At 53.1% G+C, this 18,678-nt stretch overlaps 2 protein-coding genes across 3 annotated transcripts in view; both read left to right on the top strand.

The window, feature by feature from the left end:
• Positions 1–1,753: 1,753 nt before the first annotated feature.
• On the top strand, positions 1,754–4,881 carry RHEBL1 (RHEB like 1). Of its 2 annotated transcripts, none has more exons than XM_046012993.1 (8): positions 1,754–1,970; positions 2,583–2,654; positions 3,006–3,073; positions 3,350–3,432; positions 3,522–3,578; positions 3,772–3,819; positions 4,163–4,244; positions 4,418–4,881. In XM_046012993.1, the coding sequence occupies exons 1-8, from the start codon at positions 1,919–1,921 to the stop codon at positions 4,505–4,507; spliced, it is 552 nt and encodes a 183-aa protein (XP_045868949.1). In that variant the 5' UTR covers positions 1,754–1,918; the 3' UTR covers positions 4,508–4,881. The 2 variants fall into 2 exon arrangements, with proteins under 2 accessions (XP_045868949.1, XP_045868950.1); XM_046012994.1 differs by having other exon boundaries at positions 1,945–1,970; positions 2,504–2,654.
• Positions 4,882–8,127: 3,246 nt separating this feature from the next.
• The window catches only part of KMT2D (lysine methyltransferase 2D), a 40,228-nt gene continuing 29,677 nt past the window's right edge, over positions 8,128–18,678 (top strand). Inside the window, 11 exon segments of the mRNA XM_046011049.1 lie at positions 8,128–9,879; positions 14,139–14,224; positions 14,473–14,599; positions 14,782–15,005; positions 15,130–15,239; positions 15,411–15,573; positions 15,836–16,001; positions 16,102–16,216; positions 16,354–16,511; positions 16,702–16,847; positions 16,974–18,647. Of these exon segments, the coding sequence (XP_045867005.1) occupies positions 14,176–14,224; positions 14,473–14,599; positions 14,782–15,005; positions 15,130–15,239; positions 15,411–15,573; positions 15,836–16,001; positions 16,102–16,216; positions 16,354–16,511; positions 16,702–16,847; positions 16,974–18,647 (2,932 nt within the window). The 5' untranslated portion in view covers positions 8,128–9,879; positions 14,139–14,175.

Here is an 18,678-nt window from a genome sequence, read left to right as displayed (position 1 = left end):
CTGTGTTGTTTGCTATTCTATTCCCAGCATCTAGAAGGTGCATGGGATATGATGGCCGTTTGATAAATATTCGTTGATGAATGGATAAATAACACCAATTACCAACTTTAGGGCTGTTGTGAATATTAAATGAGATAACAATGAAATGCACCTGGCACAAAGTAGCACTCCATAAACCTAGCTGTTTTCTTTCTTCTTTTTCCCTCCCTCACCTCCTATATCCAATCCTTTAGCAAGTCAGATTGACCTCAGCCTCAAAATGTATCCAGAATTCTCCACTTAATTCATCTCTACCACTCTAGTCAAGCCTGCTTCACCTCTCACCTGGACTACAAGTCTCCCAACTGATCTTCTTCCCCTCTTGCTCCTGTTCACCTCATTTCTTCACAATCAGAGAGATTTATTTATTTATTTTTAACCAGGGAAATCTTTTTTTTTTTTAAGATTTTATTTATTTATTTGTCAGAGAGAGAGCGAGAGCGCGCGCACAAGTAGGCAGAGTGGCAGGCAGAGGCAGAAGCAGGCTCCCCGCTGAGCAAGGAGCCGGATGTGGGACTGGGTCCCAGGACTCTGGGGTCCTGACCCGATGTGGGACTGGGTCCCAGGACTCTGGGGTCCTGACCCGAGCGGAAGGCAGCGGCTTAACCGGCTGAACCACCCAGGCGTCCCTCAACCAGGGAACTCTTTTTGAAACACAATTCAGATATTTAGATCATCAACTGCTTTCTGGGTACCCAAACTTCTTTACATGGCCGGGACCCTGCCATCCTCTTAGATTTCATCTGCTTTAGGTTGACGCACACACTCTCTCTCCCTCCCATTCTCCTGGAATTTAACAAATTTATTTTCATCGTAGCACCCATAGCGCTAATGCTTTCTTCTGTCAGAATTTTGTTCTCGCTGGCTCCTTATTGTCTTTCAGACCTCAGTTTAAATAGGGAATCCTTTGAGAGGAAGTATTACTAATCTAATGTGGCCATTTCTTATTATACCACCTTTTGTAGCACTTAATATTATCTAATATTTCCTTGCTTATATGTTTGTTTCTTCAGACTAGGCTTTAAGCATTGTGAGCAGAGAGACATCTGTCCCGTTCTTCGCTCTATCCCCAAAGCTAGAACAATGCCTGAAACATATAGTATATGCATAATAAATATTTGTTGAATAAATGAATGCATTGATTATTAGGATGACTACAAAACTTCAGACGACCTGGCCACAAATTCTAACAACTTTCTCAAGAATAAGAATCGCATTTCCGAAGATCCTGGTAGACTATGGAAATCAACGATAAAAGATCTGGGGCCAAAGTCTACGGGAAGCTGAGGTAATATATTGGAATTTGGGTCCCTTTTTTTCCCCTATCCAAGCACCTCAGAGACCTTGCAAAAGGGAAGCCTAGAATCTTCTGAGAAGAAATTCCAACTGAGCCACAACGGATATTTTTCCATTTTTCGATTCTTCGCAACCACTTCTGCTAGGCTGAAAATGCGCCAACACCTCTAGGACCCCCGGGTTCCTTTCTGTTTCTTTATGAATGAACCGGCTCTAGTCTGCGCAGGCGCAGCTCCTGGTTCTCCGGCTCCACGTGAGGCCCACCCTTCCCTCCCGCTGGCGGCCCCGCCCTTATCCTTTCTAATAAACCAATGGCAAGCGGCCTGGGGGGAGGAGCCCAGAGCGGCGCGGCACTGTAGATCCCCCGGCGCCCGACTCCCTCGCGTTAGTCTTGCTGTGTTGTGATCACGTGGCCAGCTCCGGGCGCGGCGCTTGTTTTGGTTTCCCTCTAGCTTGTCCCTGGAAGCTTCAGGGTGAGCGACTTTACTGTGCCGGTTGCTGTGCCTGCCTTACCCTCAGATCTCCTCTTCTTAGGGCTCTTTCAGCCCGCTGTTCGGCAAGCCCCTCGGGGCCGGTTACTACCATGCCGCTAGTTCGCTACAGGAAGGTGGTCATCCTCGGGTACCGCTCTGTAGGTGAGTCTCCGCCTTGGGGAGAGCACGAACGCACCGCGGCTTTGTGGCCAGAGGAGGCGCGCTGTCGCGGGAACACGACCCGGAGAGGAATGGTGGCATCGTTAGAACGGGGTTGTAGGACGAGGATTGAAAGGATGGAGGAGGAAAGCCTGGGGTGGTGGTAGTGTGTGGAGGGCTGCAGGAAGTAGGAGCACGTAAGAGTTAATGTGGGCTTGGTTGCAGGAACACCAGAGTGGTCCCCAGTGTTACCCTGGAAGGGGTGGGGATGGGGTCAGGCTTTGATGGCGGGGGCGCGGTCTGTGTGGATGGCAAGTCTCAGGTGTCCGGGTGCGGGGCAGACCTGATCCTAGGGGAATCCCGGATCTTCCCAGGAGTGGGTGGGGAAAGGCAGCGGGAAAGGCTTCCTGCGGCGCTACTGAATGCATCCGGTGGCCAGGGTGCAGAGACCCAAGGCGAAAGAGGGTGAGGATAGGCTAAGGGAAAATATTGCATGGCACCCACAGGCTAGGGTGCTAATTTGGGGTCCTCTTTAGTCCTGGGCCACAGCCCGAAAGGACAGAGGATGTAAATGTGGACGGATGATTTGGATACAACTACCACTGCTTCCCACAGGGAAGACATCTTTGGCACATCAGTTTGTGGAGGGCGAGTTCCTGGAAGGCTATGATCCTACAGTGGAGAACAGTGAGTAGATTTCTCCTCTAGGGGTGGGGCAGGGAGGTCTTTGTTGCCCCATCCAATTCCGTAATTTGGGATTTTCCTGGTGCCAAGGGGCTGATTTAATTACCCATTAAATCTAATCTCTTCTCTAGCAATCCTGTTCTATTAGTTGAGCTAGAGTGTGGATTTTGCAGGATACTGCATCCAGGATGGTGTAGACCAGACAATAAGAACCTTAACATTGTCTCTCCAGCTGCCTGGAGAGCTCTCTGGACCTCGTCCATCTCCATATCACCCCTAGGGTTAAGAACGGATCGGGGCACACATTGCTAGCCTTACAAGGCACCTCACAGTCAAGTTTTCTTTTCTTTTCAGCTTACAGCAAGATAGTGACTCTTGGCAAAGATGAGTTTCACCTACACCTGGTGGACACAGCAGGGCAGGTACCAGTTTGGGGCAGGGTAATCTAAATGCGGCAGTTCAATCTTGGGAGATGAGGTCTGCTTGCCTCTGTGGCTCATCTGTAAAGTAGTATTAAAAGAAAAGTGTTTTAGCAGCTGGTAGTATTCAGTCCACATTGGAGCTACTCTGTAAATACTTGTTGAATAGAAATGACTGGAGTAGGGAGTGCCCCAGGGAGGGTCCCCAGGATGCAACCCACCAACCTTTGCCATCTGAGTGTTGTGTATCTAGGTATTGATGTTTCTGTTTCTTGTCAGGATGAGTACAGCATTCTGCCCTATTCATTCATCATTGGGGTCCATGGTTATGTGCTTGTGTATTCTGTCACCTCTCTGCATAGGTAAGTGACCAAGGTTATGAGAGGGGGACTTGGGAGGATCTGACGGCTGTCCCAGAATAAGTTTATAGCTCCATTTCTTATGTTTAAAGCTTCCAAGTCATTGAGAGTCTGTACCAAAAGCTACATGAAGGCCATGGCAAAACTCGGTAAGTGGCCCTGGGAGATAGAAACCTAGTAGGGACATGAGGGGATGGAAGAGAGTGGAGGGTCCAAGTGAGGGAGGAGGCCAGGACAGATCCTGTCTGATCTTCTGGGGAAGTTGTCCAGCCACGATGTGAAGGAAGTTGGGTTCCATGGGGAGTGGGAGGGGATCCAGTAGTAACTGTTATTTCTTCACAGGCTGCCGGTGGTGCTAGTGGGGAACAAGGCAGATCTCTCTCCAGACAGGTACAGAGATCTCTATAGCTCAAGGCAAAGGAAAGCGAGATGATCTAGCAATCAGTCAGGCTCTAGTCCTGGCTCTGCCATGGACTTGAACAAATCATTTCACCTTTTTTTCATTTCTAACTTGAAGGTTAAGATGAGATACTCCCTCTATTGCAAAAGCTATAATTTCATATTTCCAATCTCAGTCCTAGGTTTCTGAGGTCTCCTTTATTTTTCTCCTTCCCAAACCTATCTCCCAGACCTTAGAAGACAGATGGGTCAGAAGTCTAGATTCTATAATGATTTTGCAGAGAACCTGGGGACATTGCTATCTTCCATCTTCATGTTCCAAATTTTCTTCTAGGGAGGTCCAGGCAGTTGAAGGGAAGAAGCTGGCAGAGTCCTGGGGTGCAACGTTTATGGAGTCATCTGCTCGGGAGAACCAGGTGCTTGGCCTGAAGATTATGGGCAAAATCAGGGTAGCAGTGTTTTTCTTACAGCACTGCTTGGTGGTGAGGATGGTGGGAGAGTGGGGTATACAACGCAGAGCTGGGTCGTATTGGCAATGAACTGATTTTTTTTTTTTTTTTTTTTTGCCCTGAATCTCTGTCCCTTGCAGCTGACTCGAGGCATCTTCACCAAAGTCATCCAGGAGATTGCCCGGGTGGAGAATTCCTATGGGCAAGAGCGCCGCTGCCAGCTCATGTGAGCCCTCAGGCATTGGGTCACTGCCTTGATTCTGCCCCTGGTGCTTGCCAGGCTCCAATGGGTGTAGGCCCTTAGGACTTCACGGGTATGGTTGCCAGCTGTGTCCCCAGTCCTCTGAGGTCACACAGTGTGGTACCCTCATGTTTGCACACTTTTCCAGGCTCCAGTGGCCTGGTTGTCAATGTTTACAATGGGCCAAGGATGTCTCATAGGCTCTGGCCTCTAGTCCTCTGTTTTTGCTAAATGAATTGTTACAACCTGCGGGGTTGCACTGTGAGTTCTAAGCATTGTTTATTTAGGACCCACTCTTCTGTGCAGGTTTTGGGTGTTGGCTGGGTGAAGGGAGCTGGGGATTCCTGAAGTGGAGCAGGCTCCCTAGGGTGACCATGTATATATGCAAATAAACTGAGAAATCTTTTTGTCGTTGGCTTTTCTGTATGTGGGGAGAGCTCAGGGGCAATATCTCCTTTTCCAAGGAGAGGGGACTGTGACTTCTGGTGGGGAGTCAGGGCTAACGCTTTCCTCCTACTTCATTCCTATTCCTTACTCCTCACTCATTCCGGAGGACCATTACCCTAAGACTTACTACCTAGCTTTTTTCACCTTTCTTTTCTGCTGGGTTCTCCTCTACAGGTACCAGTTGGCAGCCACTCCCATCCAAGATTGCAGACTCTCAAGATCCCCTTAACTACAGAAACACCACCCTCTAGTGGCCAGCTGCCACATGCTGACCTAGCTTCCCTCCTGGGGCCTTGGCATTGGCTGGCCCTCAGAGAGAGGCTAAGGTTTGGGGAGGAAGGAAGCCCCTCATCCTAGTGATATAATAGAAGAGGAGGGTAGAGGCAGGGACTGAAGTGTTGGTGAAGATTCTGGCTTTCTAAGAGAGTTAAGTAAAGTTAGAAATAATGCTCCTGGTGTATATCCATCCTTCTGCTCCCCATATCCCCAGAGCCATTCATTCTATCAATGTTCTTTGGTCTTTTCGTACCTTGGGTGACCTTTTCACACCCTTCACACCTTTGGAATCATGCTACCTTTTTAGCTGTCAAAGGATATTGCTTCTATTTTTTTTTTAAAGATTATTTATTTGAAAGAGAGTGTGTGTGTGTGTATACTAGCCAGCGTGCATGTGCCTAAGCCTGGGGAAGGAGGGGCAGAGGGAGAGAAAGAGAGAGACTCTTAAGGAGATTCCAGGGGCTCAATCTCACGATCCTGAGATTATGATCCGAGCCAAAATTAAGAGCCGACTGCTCAACTGAGCCCCCCAGGCGCCCCTACTTCTACTCTTTCTTATTGACCTGCCATCTCAGTGGGAGGATGGACATTTCAGCTAGGAAGAATTGGTCCTATCTGCCTCTACCCTTTCAGCTTACCCCCCACCCCCACCAGACATAGGGCCTAACTGGCCCAATACCTCCTCCAAGGACTTATTAGGGTTACTGGAATGGCATCCTTCACAGGGAGAACACGGACTTCTCTTGCCACCTGAGGGAGTCTGAGGTACTCTGTCAATGCACGTAGCTGTGGAGAATGGGCAAAATTTTAGCTGTGATCTTGCTAGTGCCCAGCTCTAAGCTAGTTGGGATTACAGTTGGGGTGATTATCATGCTAATTTTCAGAACTTCTGCCAGCTGCTTTTGCATCTCTAATCTAGAATTTAAAAAAATAAGGGCTGCCAGAAGAAGCATTTTCCAAAGAGCAATCTCAGTAGTTTAGGATTCTCTATAAGGTTGTCACCACACTCTTTCCTTATGTTAAAATTAGGTCCTTTTGCACATCTGACCTGGAATATTCATTATAGGTTATCTATTGCCCTGCTGCCATTTCTATGAGGTCCTGGATAGACTTACAAATGTTTGAAGTTTTCTAAAAGTGTGTCAAACAATCTCAAAGCCCTGATAAAAGTAATGAATAGTAGTTAATGGCTAGGTTGGAATGCTTTTCCACTTAGCTGTGAGACCCCGAGAGTCACATAGGGTTACTTAGCCTGGTTGAGCCTCAGTTTCTCATTTATGAAGTGTAGTTACACCTTCATAGGGTTGAGGCGAGAATTAGATTGAGGTGATATATGAAGGCTTAGCACAGTCTCTCATACATAATAAACCCTTAAGAAATGGTGGCTATAGTGTTATTGGAGGTCTTTTTGATGAAGGTCATCCTCCCTGCCTCCAGGTATAGAGAGGGACCTTCCATTTCCCAGCTTTTTAGAAAAAAGTGTTTGTTTAAAGATTTTAGTTTTTTAAAAGATTTTTTTTTAAATAAATTTATTTGACAGAGCACAAGCAGGGTGAGAGGCAGGGGGAGAGAGAAGCAGACTCCCCACTGGGCAGGGAGCCCACTGCAGGGCTCCATCCCAGAACCCTGGGATCACGACTTGAGCCAAAGGCAGACATCCAATTGACTGAGCCACCCAGATGCCCCTAAAGATTTTGTTATTTAAAAAAAAGATTTTATTTATTTATTTTACAGAGAGGGACACAGTGACAGAGGGAACACAAGCAGGGGGAGTGGGAGAGGGAGAAGCTGTCTTCCCGCTGAGCAGGGAGCTGGATGCTATGCTGTGCTTCATCCCAGGACCCCGGGGACCACGACCTGAGCCAAAGGCAGACACTTAGCGCCTGAGCTACCCAGGCACCTCTAAAGATTTTATTTTTAAGTAATCTCTACGCCCAGTGTAGGACTTGAACTTATAACCCCACGATAGGGTCGCGTGCTCTACCGACTGAGCCAACCAGGTGCTCCCATGTCCCAACTTCTATCTCCGTTAATTTATTCATTATAGCTGGGACAGGCGCTGGGTCACTGTTGGACTTTTTTGCTGAACTAGACCGGCATGGTCAGAGTGGGTTATATCATGCCACTGTGTGGCTAGCACAGGATAGGCTTAGTTCTGATCCCTCATATGAACCTGGCTGGTCTGTAGGGATTTAGGTTTTCTGCACTGTCCAATTTGGAAGCTACAATTCACATAGTTTAATTTAGTATTAAAATTAAACAAAAAGTTCCTCAGTTGCACCACCTACATTTCAAAGTGCTCAACAGCTACATGTGGCTAAGCCAAATTAGACAGTGTAGCTATACTGCATTTCCATCATTGCAGAAAATTCTGTTGGACAACACTGTAAACCCTTTCCCACAAAACCAGCCCTGTACATGATTTGCCTCTTTCTCTACATCCTTAAAATTTTTTTTCTGTTATATAAATATATACAATCCTAGGAAAAACATGGCCATTGGTTTGAATCATGGATGTCACCCGATGTGGTTCATTGGGAAATTTTGCCTATTTAGCCTCAATCTCATCATCATAGACTTAATTCCTCGTAGTTCATAACGAGGGTGAGAAATAACTAAGAATATATAAAGTATCTAGCACATAGTTAATTTGTCTCCTTCTGTTCATCCGTGGCTACAGCTAATGGCAGAAAAGGTATTTCAATCCCTTCTCACCCAGACTTATGGGGGTGTGTGGGGGGAATGCCTGCAAGTAGTGTTTTGGGATCTTGTCTAGAGTTATTGCACTCCGGCCAGGTAGCAGCAAGGCTCCAAGGCTCCAAGGTACATCCCCTGTTTACTAAAAAAGGGGACACAGGGCCTGAAGGTCCCGAGAGAAAGGCTGGGGTTGGGAGTGGGAGCACCCAGGAAAGGAAGGAAACTCCACATTTATGTTTTGATGGGGGAGGTGTGTGTGGTGATTCTGGGAGCACTGCTCTTCTTTCCTCACGAGGGGGTCTGAATGGTAGAAAAAACGACTAGGGACTAGTCCCGCTTTCCTTCGGGCCCCCGAACGTGGCAAGAACCCACCCATTGCAGCGCCAGGCGCCGTGCCTCACTTTCTCCATTTGTGGACTCCAGTTCCCAGGATGCAGAGCAGCGGCCAATCTCCTGGCTCTTCTTCCATCCCCCTCCCGCGAAAGATTGCCCCTGGCCAAGGCAAGGGGGCAGGTGCTTTCAGGGACCAAGAACTGCAAGGGAACGGAACTAGAAAGTGGCCGGAGTCCTAGTTTCACCAGCCGGGTAGTGAAGGAGTCAGGTCCAGGGCCGGGGTGCAGAGGAGGGGGGCTTCTTTCCCACGTGTCTGCACAGTGGCCGGCCCGGCGCAGTCGGGGTTAACCCGAGGCGGAGGGATCCCGCAGCGTGTGCGTAGAACTGCAGAGTCACAACCTTTCCTCCGAGAGGGCCGTATCCCTCCGCCGCTCCGCTCCAACACAAAATAGGGCCGCGTCTTCTTCTTTCTCCGCTTCTCGAGTGGGGTTCCCCAGGCAAAAGGCTCCCCCGGATCTCGCGCCGGAGGCTTCCTGAATCTCCACGACCGCTGCCGAGATCTTGGGCCAGGAAATAGCCCCTTCGCAGGAACCACCCTACCGGCCGAACAGGAGGCGGAGGGGGGGAGGCGGAGCGGCGCCGCGCTGCACTACTTTCCTCTCCGGTTGCAAATGGCTGCCTCGTTCCCCACTTTCCGCTCAGTTTCCTGACCCCCCGGTGCCGGGAGCCGGGTTGGGCCATGCACCTCTAGGCCCCCCGTGATCACAGCCAGCCGGGGGTCGAGGGGGTGCCGCCGATCAGAGCCGGCCAGGCCGGGGGCGGGGCAGCTCCCGAGGCCAGAGGGGAAGGGAGGCGAGCGCAGGGCCTGGAGCGGCCGGAGGGGAGCGGGCAGAGGGCTCGCACCGCCCGCCCCTTCCTCTTCCTCGCCCACCTACCCTCCTCCCTTCCCCGGGGGGGAGCAGAAGGTGGGGGGCTCGAAGCCTCAGAGGGCGAACGCTCGGGGTCGAGGAGCCCGGCGTTGGGTGTGTGTCAGGTTCAGCCCCGCGGCCCCGCCGGCTCCGCGTCGCCGTAGCTCGCGCGGCCCCGGGGCGCCGGCCCGGGCGGGGAGAGGGACTCCGCGCTCCAGCGAGGGTCTCACGTTCCATCCGGGCCCGGCGCGGGGCGGCGCGGCATTCCTTCCGGGCTGCTGGGGAGGCGCCTCGACGTTCCATCTGGAGAGCCTCGACGTTCCGCCCGAGCCCGGCGCGGGCGGCCCGGGCGCTGGCCCGGCCCTAGGACTGAGAGGCCGCCCGGCGACGCGGATGCGGAGCCTGCTCGCCCAAGATCAAAGCCACCGGTGCTCTCTTTGTGTCCGCTCGGGATTCGCCGCCCTGGGGCTGTCCATGGAAACCTAAACTGCTGGAACCCGAGGCAGAGAACCCCTCTTTGGCGTCTTGCTTTTTTGGGGGGAGGAGGGTGGCCACTCCGACCTGGATTTACCGTTCTTGGCCCCCCTAAGCCCCCCCGTGCGGGGGGCGGCTGTGATCGCTCTGGCGGTTGGAGGTCGGGGAGCGGCCCGGGCTCTGGCCATGTTCTCGGATGAAGATTTCTGGATCGCCCTGTGAAGAGGTGAGTGAAGTCTGCCCGGCCAGGGCCCAGAAAGGGTTGGACTGGGGGCATAGCCAGATGGACTATCTTGGCCTGAGCTGGCCTTTAGGTTGGAGAAAGGGGTGCCAGAGCTGAGGAGGGTTCCTTTGGCAAGGTCTGTCAAGGGAACCTGAGCCAGTCGCTGGGGCAGAACTGAGGCAGAACTGAGGCCTGGTGTCTGGGGTGTGCCTCTTTAAAGACTGGGGGTTCAGGGAACCACGGGAGTTTGGGAACCTGGCCAGATCGCCTTTCTGCCTGTTTATTTTTGTGTTGGGGGGAAGCTCTGCTAAACTAGGACCCAGGCCCTGATGCCAGCACCAATCCCAGTTGGCTGCTTCTCCCTCAGGGTTCCTTGTGGGCCTTGGGAACAGAACAACTTTAAGAGGGAGGATAGAGTGCCACTGCCAGGTCAGACTTACTGCCAGGTTGGACTTTAAGGTTGTTCTTGCCCATCCAGGCACCCAGAAGTAGGGTCTGGGGACTCCAGGAACCCTAGATCTTTGACCAGGCCTTATTTCACTCTGCAGAGGGGAGAGTGTGTGGAAATTGACTAGTGTGAGGAAGGGGGTGGCTGGGGCAAGAAGGAGGCGGGGCTGGGGTCAGCTCTGGCCTTGCTGTTCAACTTTAAACTGCCCCTGCCTGGCAAAGTGACCCCAGCGAGGCCTAGTGCTGTCTTAGCCTGCTTTGCCTCCCCTCCTCTGGGGATGGACATAATCTCTAGGGGATTATAGAGGAGGCCGTTGAGATTTGCTCCCTGCGAATGTGGGCTGCAAAAAATGGCTTTTGTCTCCCGCTTTCTCTGGGCCTGGTGTGGAGAGCTGTTGCCCGTAAGTCCCTGGCCAGTCCCACAGGCCCCTCCCAGATCTCTCCAACCCTTTTCAATCAGGGAATGTTAACTGGTCCTCTGATTCTGTCCCAAGCCTGCAGAATAGGGTGGCCTGTCCCTCTTTGGAAGAGAAATGACCTGATCAGAGCTGTTTCTGCTGAAGCCTGTGTTTCCAACCCTGGCAGGAGGTGTTGGGGAGAAGGGGTGTGTATGTGAGTGTATGAAGGGTGCAGCATGAGCCTCATGCCTCCAGGCCCTGGGCTGGGACAGCCCCTCTCACAGCTGTCATGCTGCCCAGCAGGGATTTGCCTGGTGTGTTTTGCTCCCTCACTCCACTGCCTCTAACATACATAGATAGGCTAGATCCCTTCCAGCCTGGTCTTGGAAAGGAGAAAATAGGGATTTTGCTCTTGAAAGACTTCTGGGTGATAACCCTGAGGTGAGAGGTACTGTAGAGGTGGTAGAATGAGGCTAGCTGTCACCCATGCTCTCTGCCCCTGCCTCCTCAGGAGTGTCCCTTCTGTTGTCTGTCCCCAGAGAACTTCCTTAGGAGGGACCTCTCCTTGTTAGCTGTGGCTAACCCCAGGATGACCCAGAGATAGTCCAGAGGGTCTAGAGGGCCAGTGTTGCCATTTGGATTGTTTCTGGAGGGCCGGCCCAAAATGGGGGTGGGGAGAGGTGTGGTTTGATTCTCAGGCTGGGAACCAGGAAGTCCTGAGTCCTACAGAAGAGCTGTTCACTCAAGGGCCTGTTTCAGCCTTTCACCTCTCCAAGTCTCCATTTCCCCTTTGGCTGGGAAAATGGAGTTAAAGCTATGGGTCTGGGATGGAGGCAGGGGGAAGAGTGGGTTGAGATGAACCCATTTCTCCTTCCTTACTTTTTTGGGCCTATTAGGCCCAGGACCAAGGGAAGCCAGCACAGTTTTACTCCCTAGATCTCAACTTATGTGGGATCTCTAGTTCCCAAGAGGAAGGCTAGGTAGGCATTAACCCAATTTAGATCCAGGGGGAAAAAACCTTTGGAGGGTGCGGGGGGGGGGGGGGGTTGTTTCTGGCTGTGAAGGATGGGACAGGGGAACCTGTGGTCTTTATTTGTTTTGATCCATTCAGAGACCTGGGACTCAGCACTGGGGTGCAGGTGCTAGACTGCAGGGGTAGAGAATGGAGCCCAGGGTTCTTGGAGGGACCCCTAGATTCTTTTTGGTACAGCTTGGAGGACATTCTACTCTTTGCTTCTTGGTCTGTCTTCCTTGGCCCCATGAGTGAGGCTCTGGCTTTGGAGGATATTGGTACTCTGTCTTCCAAGGTTGGACACAGGTGGTTTCTGTACCTCCCCGAGCAGTGCCAGCCTTACCAGCTTGAGAGGGCTGCGCTCGGGGGAGGGCAGAGGAATTTGTCCCTCTGGCCTTGTGTGAGGCAGTCCTCCTCCCACCTCCTATATTATCACTGTTGCTTTTTATTTCTTACTGTTTGTGGCTCCTTTGGCCTTAACTTTGAGAGCAGAGCTGGTGGAGGATCTTTGGGGCATGTAGTGGTAAGGTACAATAAGATGCACACATTTAGGCAACTTTGAAGTCTCTGGGTGTGGTCAGGTCTTGAAGGACTGAATAGGAAGAGTGGCCTGGCTAGTGCCCTGTCTTCCAACCCCTGCCTCCCAACAGTGGCTTCTAAGGGCCCCTTGAAGTTCCAGAGCAACTTTTCTGTGGGCTGGCCAGATGACCACCCTACTTTCCTTTCAGGGGTGGTTGTGTGGCAGGTTTGGAAAAGAGGTGACCTGGGAATGGAGGTAACATTGTATCTTTCCCAGTCTAGTAGAGTCTGATAGTGTGTGTGGGGGGGGGGGGACAAAATTTCTTTTCCTGTGATATGTCACAGAAGGTGCATTGCCAGTCTCTGGAAATGGAGTGTGAGCTCAGGGAAAGAGGATTGATAATTGTGGCTCTTAGGAAATTGATTTACCAATCCTGGCCACCTGTGAAGGTTCCCCATCTCATCTGCCCCCGTCACTCAACCCCAGTGGCCAACCATTGGGGTATTTGGTTTGGGAAGAGACACTTGTCCTTACTGTTTGTGTGATTTCTCTAGTTAAATAAGAGGAGTGGAAAAGATGGGAGAGATAAATTTCTCAAACTTTTATTTAGAGTTATTTTAGGGATTTCCCCCTTCCTGTGCACACCCCCCCCCCAATCCTTTGGAACACTATGCTTTCTTTTCTCTGCTTAAACTGTTACTCTTCCCATTAAGAGCTACAGGCACCTATCCCTTTCTTTCTTCTTCTGTAAGATGTCTTTTTTCCTCATCTCTGTAACTCTTCACTTCTCTCTTTTTTGTACTGTGCTTAGTTCCCTCTGGGGTTTAGGAAAATATGCCCAAAAGGTGGGTCTCAACCTTCTTAAGTATAACTTTAGTGTGTTTCATTTGGATTGATATAGGCAGGCATATTGTAGAAGAGGGGACCGTTACCCCCCACCCCCATAGTGTATGTGGAAACCCTGCTTGACGGAAGAGGAAGGAAGCTACTCTGCTCTGCTGTGTCCTCCCTAGTTTAGAACTCCTCCAAGTGGCGGTGTGCTTCCTGAGACTACAACTCCCAGCATGCCTTAGCCTCAGGCCTGGCTACACATGCTCAGTAACTCTTAAGGCCCACTTCTGTTAACTACTAGGGACATCTGAGGAGGAAGGGCAGTTGGCGTTGCTAAGGGCAACGACCTGAGGCCTTCAGGCTGGGTGAGATCCTGAGCTGTCACAGCAGGGGTCTGAGCTGGATTTGGATAGGCAGTCCGGGGGAAATTGGGGAGTTTCTTCTGTTGTGATTGGGATCTCCTGGTTGAAACCAGTGGAAGTGGTAGAGATCCATCCATAGCTGGGCTTTAGTTTCAGTAATGTATTCTCCATCCTACAAGGCCTCAGACTCTCTCTCTGGGAGAGGGATTTTGACTGGACTAAGACTTTTCGGGTTATGGCTACCCTTGGGTTGGCACTGACATCCCTCTAGGATGGTAGCTGACTTGAGATCCCAGGAAAAACTCTAGGGAATAGGGCCCACCAGGAGCCAAGAACTCAGACATGAGGCAAAGGGTGGTACTAGATATAGATTGGATGTGCTTCTAGTTGATGCTCTTACCCTGGGAACTCTTATGCAGGAGGTAGGAAGGGGGAGAGGGGAGTGGATCCCCTGAGAATCCAGAGTGGGAGAAGAGGGTATGAGTTTATCTGGGAAGGAAGGAAGGCAGTGGGATAAGGATTAGGGAGAAAGACCTTCCTTGTCCTTAGAACAGGAATTTGTAGGTATGGCTTTTCTCGGCTTTCTGTAAAGTTTAGTTAGCAATAGCTGTTTTCCTTCTAGGATTCTGGGGAAAGTGTTTAGTTGGGAAGACTTACTAGACATATAGATCTTTTATTTTTGGCTCTGACAGGTCTCCCCGAGAGGGCCCTGCCCAGTCGGAGAGAGGGATGGACAGCCAGAAGCCGCCTGGTGAGGATAAAGATTCAGAACCGGCAGGTGAGTAGGGCAAATTCTGCATTTGCTGGCAAGCCTTCTGCCCTCCCCAGGCAACCTTGGGTTTCAGGAGCTAAGTCTGTCTAATAGATGGGTAATTGAAGGACTTTGTTCTTTGGAACAAAAGGCAAATTGCCATCACTGTGATCCACCAAGGGTTTTGGTTACTCTCATGGGTCTGATGGGTGGACTAGTATCACACAGAGGATGAGGCCGGATGTATGCTTATGCTTCTCTGTCTGTTCATTCAGCTGATGGACCTGCGGCCTCTGAGGAGTCAGGCACCACTGAGCCAGACCTTCCCAACCCACATGTGGGGGAGGTCTCTGTGCCCAATTCTGGTGGTCCTAGGCTTCAGGATCCTCCCCAGGACTGCAGGTAACTAGTTTGGGGAAATGAGGATATAAGGGCACACAAATATTTGATTTGAGGGTCTCAACTTTTAAGGAGGAAGATTGAGGAAGATGAGTGTTTGGGAATCAGGCATGCCAATTCATGGGGCTGTTAGGGTCGCCTTTGGGCAGGGGCCTGCCATGGTGCTGACGCTTGTGTGTCCACAGTGGGGGTCCAGCACGGCGCTGTGCTCTCTGTAACTGTGGGGAGCCCAGTCTACATGGGCAGCGGGAACTACGGCGCTTTGAATTGCCATTTGACTGGCCCCAGTGTCCAGTGGTGTCCCCTGGGGGGAACCCAGGGCCCAACGAGGCAGCGCTGCCTAGTGAGGACCTGTCACAGATCGGTTTCCCTGAGGGCCTGACACCTGCCCACCTAGGAGAACCTGGAGGTAAGTGAGGGGAAGTAGGGTAGCTGACTTGGGTGGCAAAGGGGGTAAGGGCTAGCTGGTCCTGAGCCAGTGATTACCTTTTTGCTAACTCTGTCCTTTCTGTTTACCCCTTTCCATTATAAAGGGTCCTACTGGGCTCACCATTGGTGTGCTTCATGGTCGGCAGGCGTATGGGGGCAGGAGGGCCCAGAACTATGTGGTGTGGACAAGGCCATCTTCTCAGGGATCTCACAGGTGGGGCTGGGGCCAAGAGATTGTGTAGGCAAAGGGCGGAGCGAGCAGGGCCAGTGGGCTTGTGAGAGGGTAGGGTGAGAAGGGCAGTGGGTAGACGGAGGTGGAGCTGGTGCCTGATCTGTTGCTCTGGAGAGAGCGGGGGGCCCTGACATTCTGTCTCCAACCTGGCAGCGCTGCTCCCACTGCACCAGGTTCGGTGCCTCCATCCCTTGCCGCTCACCCGGATGTCCACGGCTTTACCACTTCCCCTGTGCGACTGCCAGCGGTTCCTTCTTGTCCATGAAAACACTGCAGCTGCTATGCCCAGAGCACAGTGAGGGGGCTGCACATCTGGGTAAGAAGCCCTGCCCTCTGGCCGTAGGGTGCATGAGGGGGACATGTGTGCCCCTGGGGCTTTGTGCTCTGCAGAGCACCATCTGTATGCCCCACTAGAATAGAAGGGGGCTCCGTGAGCACAGGGACTTCTTGCCTGTCTTCCTTGTGGTGGTGGTCCTAGTTCATTCTGTATCTCTGGAATGCCTGATGGAGAGAGCACTGTGCTGAGTCCTGCAAGGAACCGATAGCTAACCCATGTCCTCTGTCTCTTCCCGCTCCAGAGGAGGCTCGCTGTGCAGTATGTGAGGGGCCCGGGGAATTGTGTGACCTTTTCTTCTGCACCAGCTGCGGGCATCACTATCACGGGGCCTGCCTGGACACTGCTCTTACTGCCCGCAAGCGTGCTGGCTGGCAGTGCCCTGAGTGCAAAGTGTGCCAAGCCTGCAGGTAAGACAAGGGGGCCGGGAGAGAACCCTCAGGTGAAGCAGGAGTTAGGGTTGAAAATAAGGGGAGGTGGGACCCTGTTGTGTGCCCCATGTTCCTTCAGGAAACCTGGGAATGACTCTAAGATGTTGGTCTGTGAGACATGCGACAAAGGATACCACACTTTCTGCCTAAAACCACCAATGGAGGAACTGCCTGCTCACTCTTGGAAGTGCAAGGTGACTGTCCCCCAAGTCGGCCATCCTCCCCTAACTCTGCCTTCTGCAACCTCCTGTTTCTGTGTTGTGCAGAGTCTTGCGCTCTCTTCTGGGCTGCTCTGTGACCAGTGCCTATTTCACCTGCTTACTCCCCCTAGGCGTGCCGGGTTTGCCGGGCCTGTGGGGCAGGCTCAGCCGAGCTGAATCCCAACTCTGAGTGGTTTGAAAACTACTCACTGTGTCACCGCTGTTACAAAGCCCAGGGAGGACAGCTTGTTGGTTCTGTCACTGAGCAGCATCGCCCCGCCTGTAGCAGGTAAATGGACTGGAAGAGAGAGGTTTGGGGGGTTTGGAAGTACTGAGATCTGCAGGGGACATGTGACTTTGAGAGGAGAGCCCCAAGGTGGGCAGTAGGATCCACAGGATTCACACCTCACTGCAGGGTGCTCTTTAGGAGCTGAGAGTTGACAAGAGCCGTGGTGTCTGCTCCCCTGTACCCTCTGCAGGTTCTCACCCCCAGAGCCTGGCGATACCCCCACCGATGAGCCTGAAGCACTGTACGTCGTATGCCAAGGGCAGCCAAAGGGTGGGCACGTGACCTCTATGCAACCCAAGGAACTGGGGCCCCTACATTGTGAAGCCAAACCACTAGGTGAGTGGGGTTTGTAGGTTCCTGGAAGTGATTCCTGTCTGTTCTGTGGCAAGGGGTGGTGTCTGCTTTGCCTACTCTGTGCAGTGGAGCTGGGCTAGGTGGGAACATAGTGTATTATGTCTGCAGGGAGAGCAGGGGCCCAACTTGAGCCCCGGTTGGAGGGCCCCCTAAACGAGGAGATGCCACTGCTGCCCCCACCTGAGGAGTCACCCCTGTCCCCACCACCTGAGGAATCACCCACATCCCCACCACCGGAGGCATCGCGCCTGTCCCCGCCACCGGAGGAATCACCCCTCTCTCCACCGCCTGAGGAGTCGCCTCTGTCTCCTCCACCTGAATCATCACCTTTTTCTCCACTGGAGGAGTCACCGTTCTCTCCACCAGAGGAGTCACCCCCGTCTCCTCCACTTGAGACACCCCTGTCTCCACCGCCTGAAGCGTCACCCCTGTCCCCACCATTTGAAGAGTCTCCTCTCTCCCCCCCACCTGAGGAGTTGCCCACTTCCCCACCTCCTGAAGCATCTCGCCTCTCTCCACCTCCTGAGGAGTCACCCATGTCTCCTCCACCTGAAGAGTCACCTATGTCTCCACCGCCCGAGGCATCGCGTCTGTTCCCACCATTTGAAGAATCGCCCCTGTCCCCGCCGCCAGAGGAGTCTCCCCTCTCCCCACCACCTGAGGCATCACGTCTGTCCCCACCACCTGAGGACTCACCCATGTCCCCACCACCTGAAGACTCACCTATGTCCCCCCCGCCTGAGGTATCATGCCTTTCCTCCCTGCCTGAGGTGTCACGCCTGTCCCCACCGCCTGAGGAATCTCCCCTGTCCCCACCACCCGAGGAGTCTCCTACGTCCCCTCCACCCGAGGCTTCACGCCTATTCCCACCACCTGAGGACTCGCCCGCTTCCCCGCCTCCTGACGACTCGCCTGCTTCTCCACCCCCGGAGGACTTACTCGTGACCCTACCGCTAGAGGAGTCATCCCTGTTGCAACTGCCTGAGGAGCCACGACTCTGCCCCCCGCCTGAGGAGCCGTGCCTGTCCCCTCGGCCTGAGGAGCCCCACCTCTCCCCTCGGCCTGAGGAGCCACACCTGTCCCCTCAGCCTGAGGAGCCGCGCCTGTCCCCTGTACTTGAGGAACCATGCCTGTCCCCCGCACCTGAGGAGCTGTGTCTATCCTCTTGGCTTGAGGAGCCGCGACTGTCCCCCCGGCCTGAGAAGCCATGCCTGTCCCCTGCCCCTGAGGAGCTGCACCAGTCCCCTGGGCCTGAGGAGCCCTGTCTGTCCCCCCGGCCTGAGGAACCATGCCTGTCCCCCCGGCCTGAGGAGCCGCGCCTGTCCCCCTGGCCTGAGGAGCCATGCCTGTCCCCCATGCCTGAGGAGCCGCAGCTGTCCCCTGTGCCTGAGGAGCTGCGCCTGTCCCTTGGGTCTGAGGAGCCGTGCCTGTCCCCCAGGCCTGAGGAGCCGCGCCTGTCCCCCCGGCCTGAGGAGTTGCGTCTGTCCCCCCGGTGTGAGGAGTTGGGCCTGTCTCCCCAGACTAAGGAACCGCGCCTGTCCCCTCGACCTGAGGAACCGCACCTGTCCCCTCGACCTGAAGAGCCCCCTGAGGAGCCAGGCCTATGTCCTGCACCTGAGGAATTGCCCTTGTTTCTCCCATCTGGCGAGCCACCTTTATCCCCCTTGCTTGGAGAGCCGACCCTCTCTGAGCCTGGGGAACCACCTCTGTCCCCGTTACCGGAGGAGTTGCCGGTGTCCCCATCCAGGGAGCCATCCTTGTCACCTCAGCTGATGCCACCAGGTAAGGGGATGTTAGTAACCCCTTATCTGGG

The sequence above is a fragment of the Meles meles genome, chromosome 7 (genome assembly GCF_922984935.1).
Source record: "Meles meles chromosome 7, mMelMel3.1 paternal haplotype, whole genome shotgun sequence".
Classification (NCBI taxonomy): Eukaryota; Metazoa; Chordata; class Mammalia; order Carnivora; family Mustelidae; genus Meles; species Meles meles.
The sequence above is the reverse complement of the archived record's forward strand: the minus strand, read 5'-3'. Positions and strand labels throughout refer to the sequence as shown.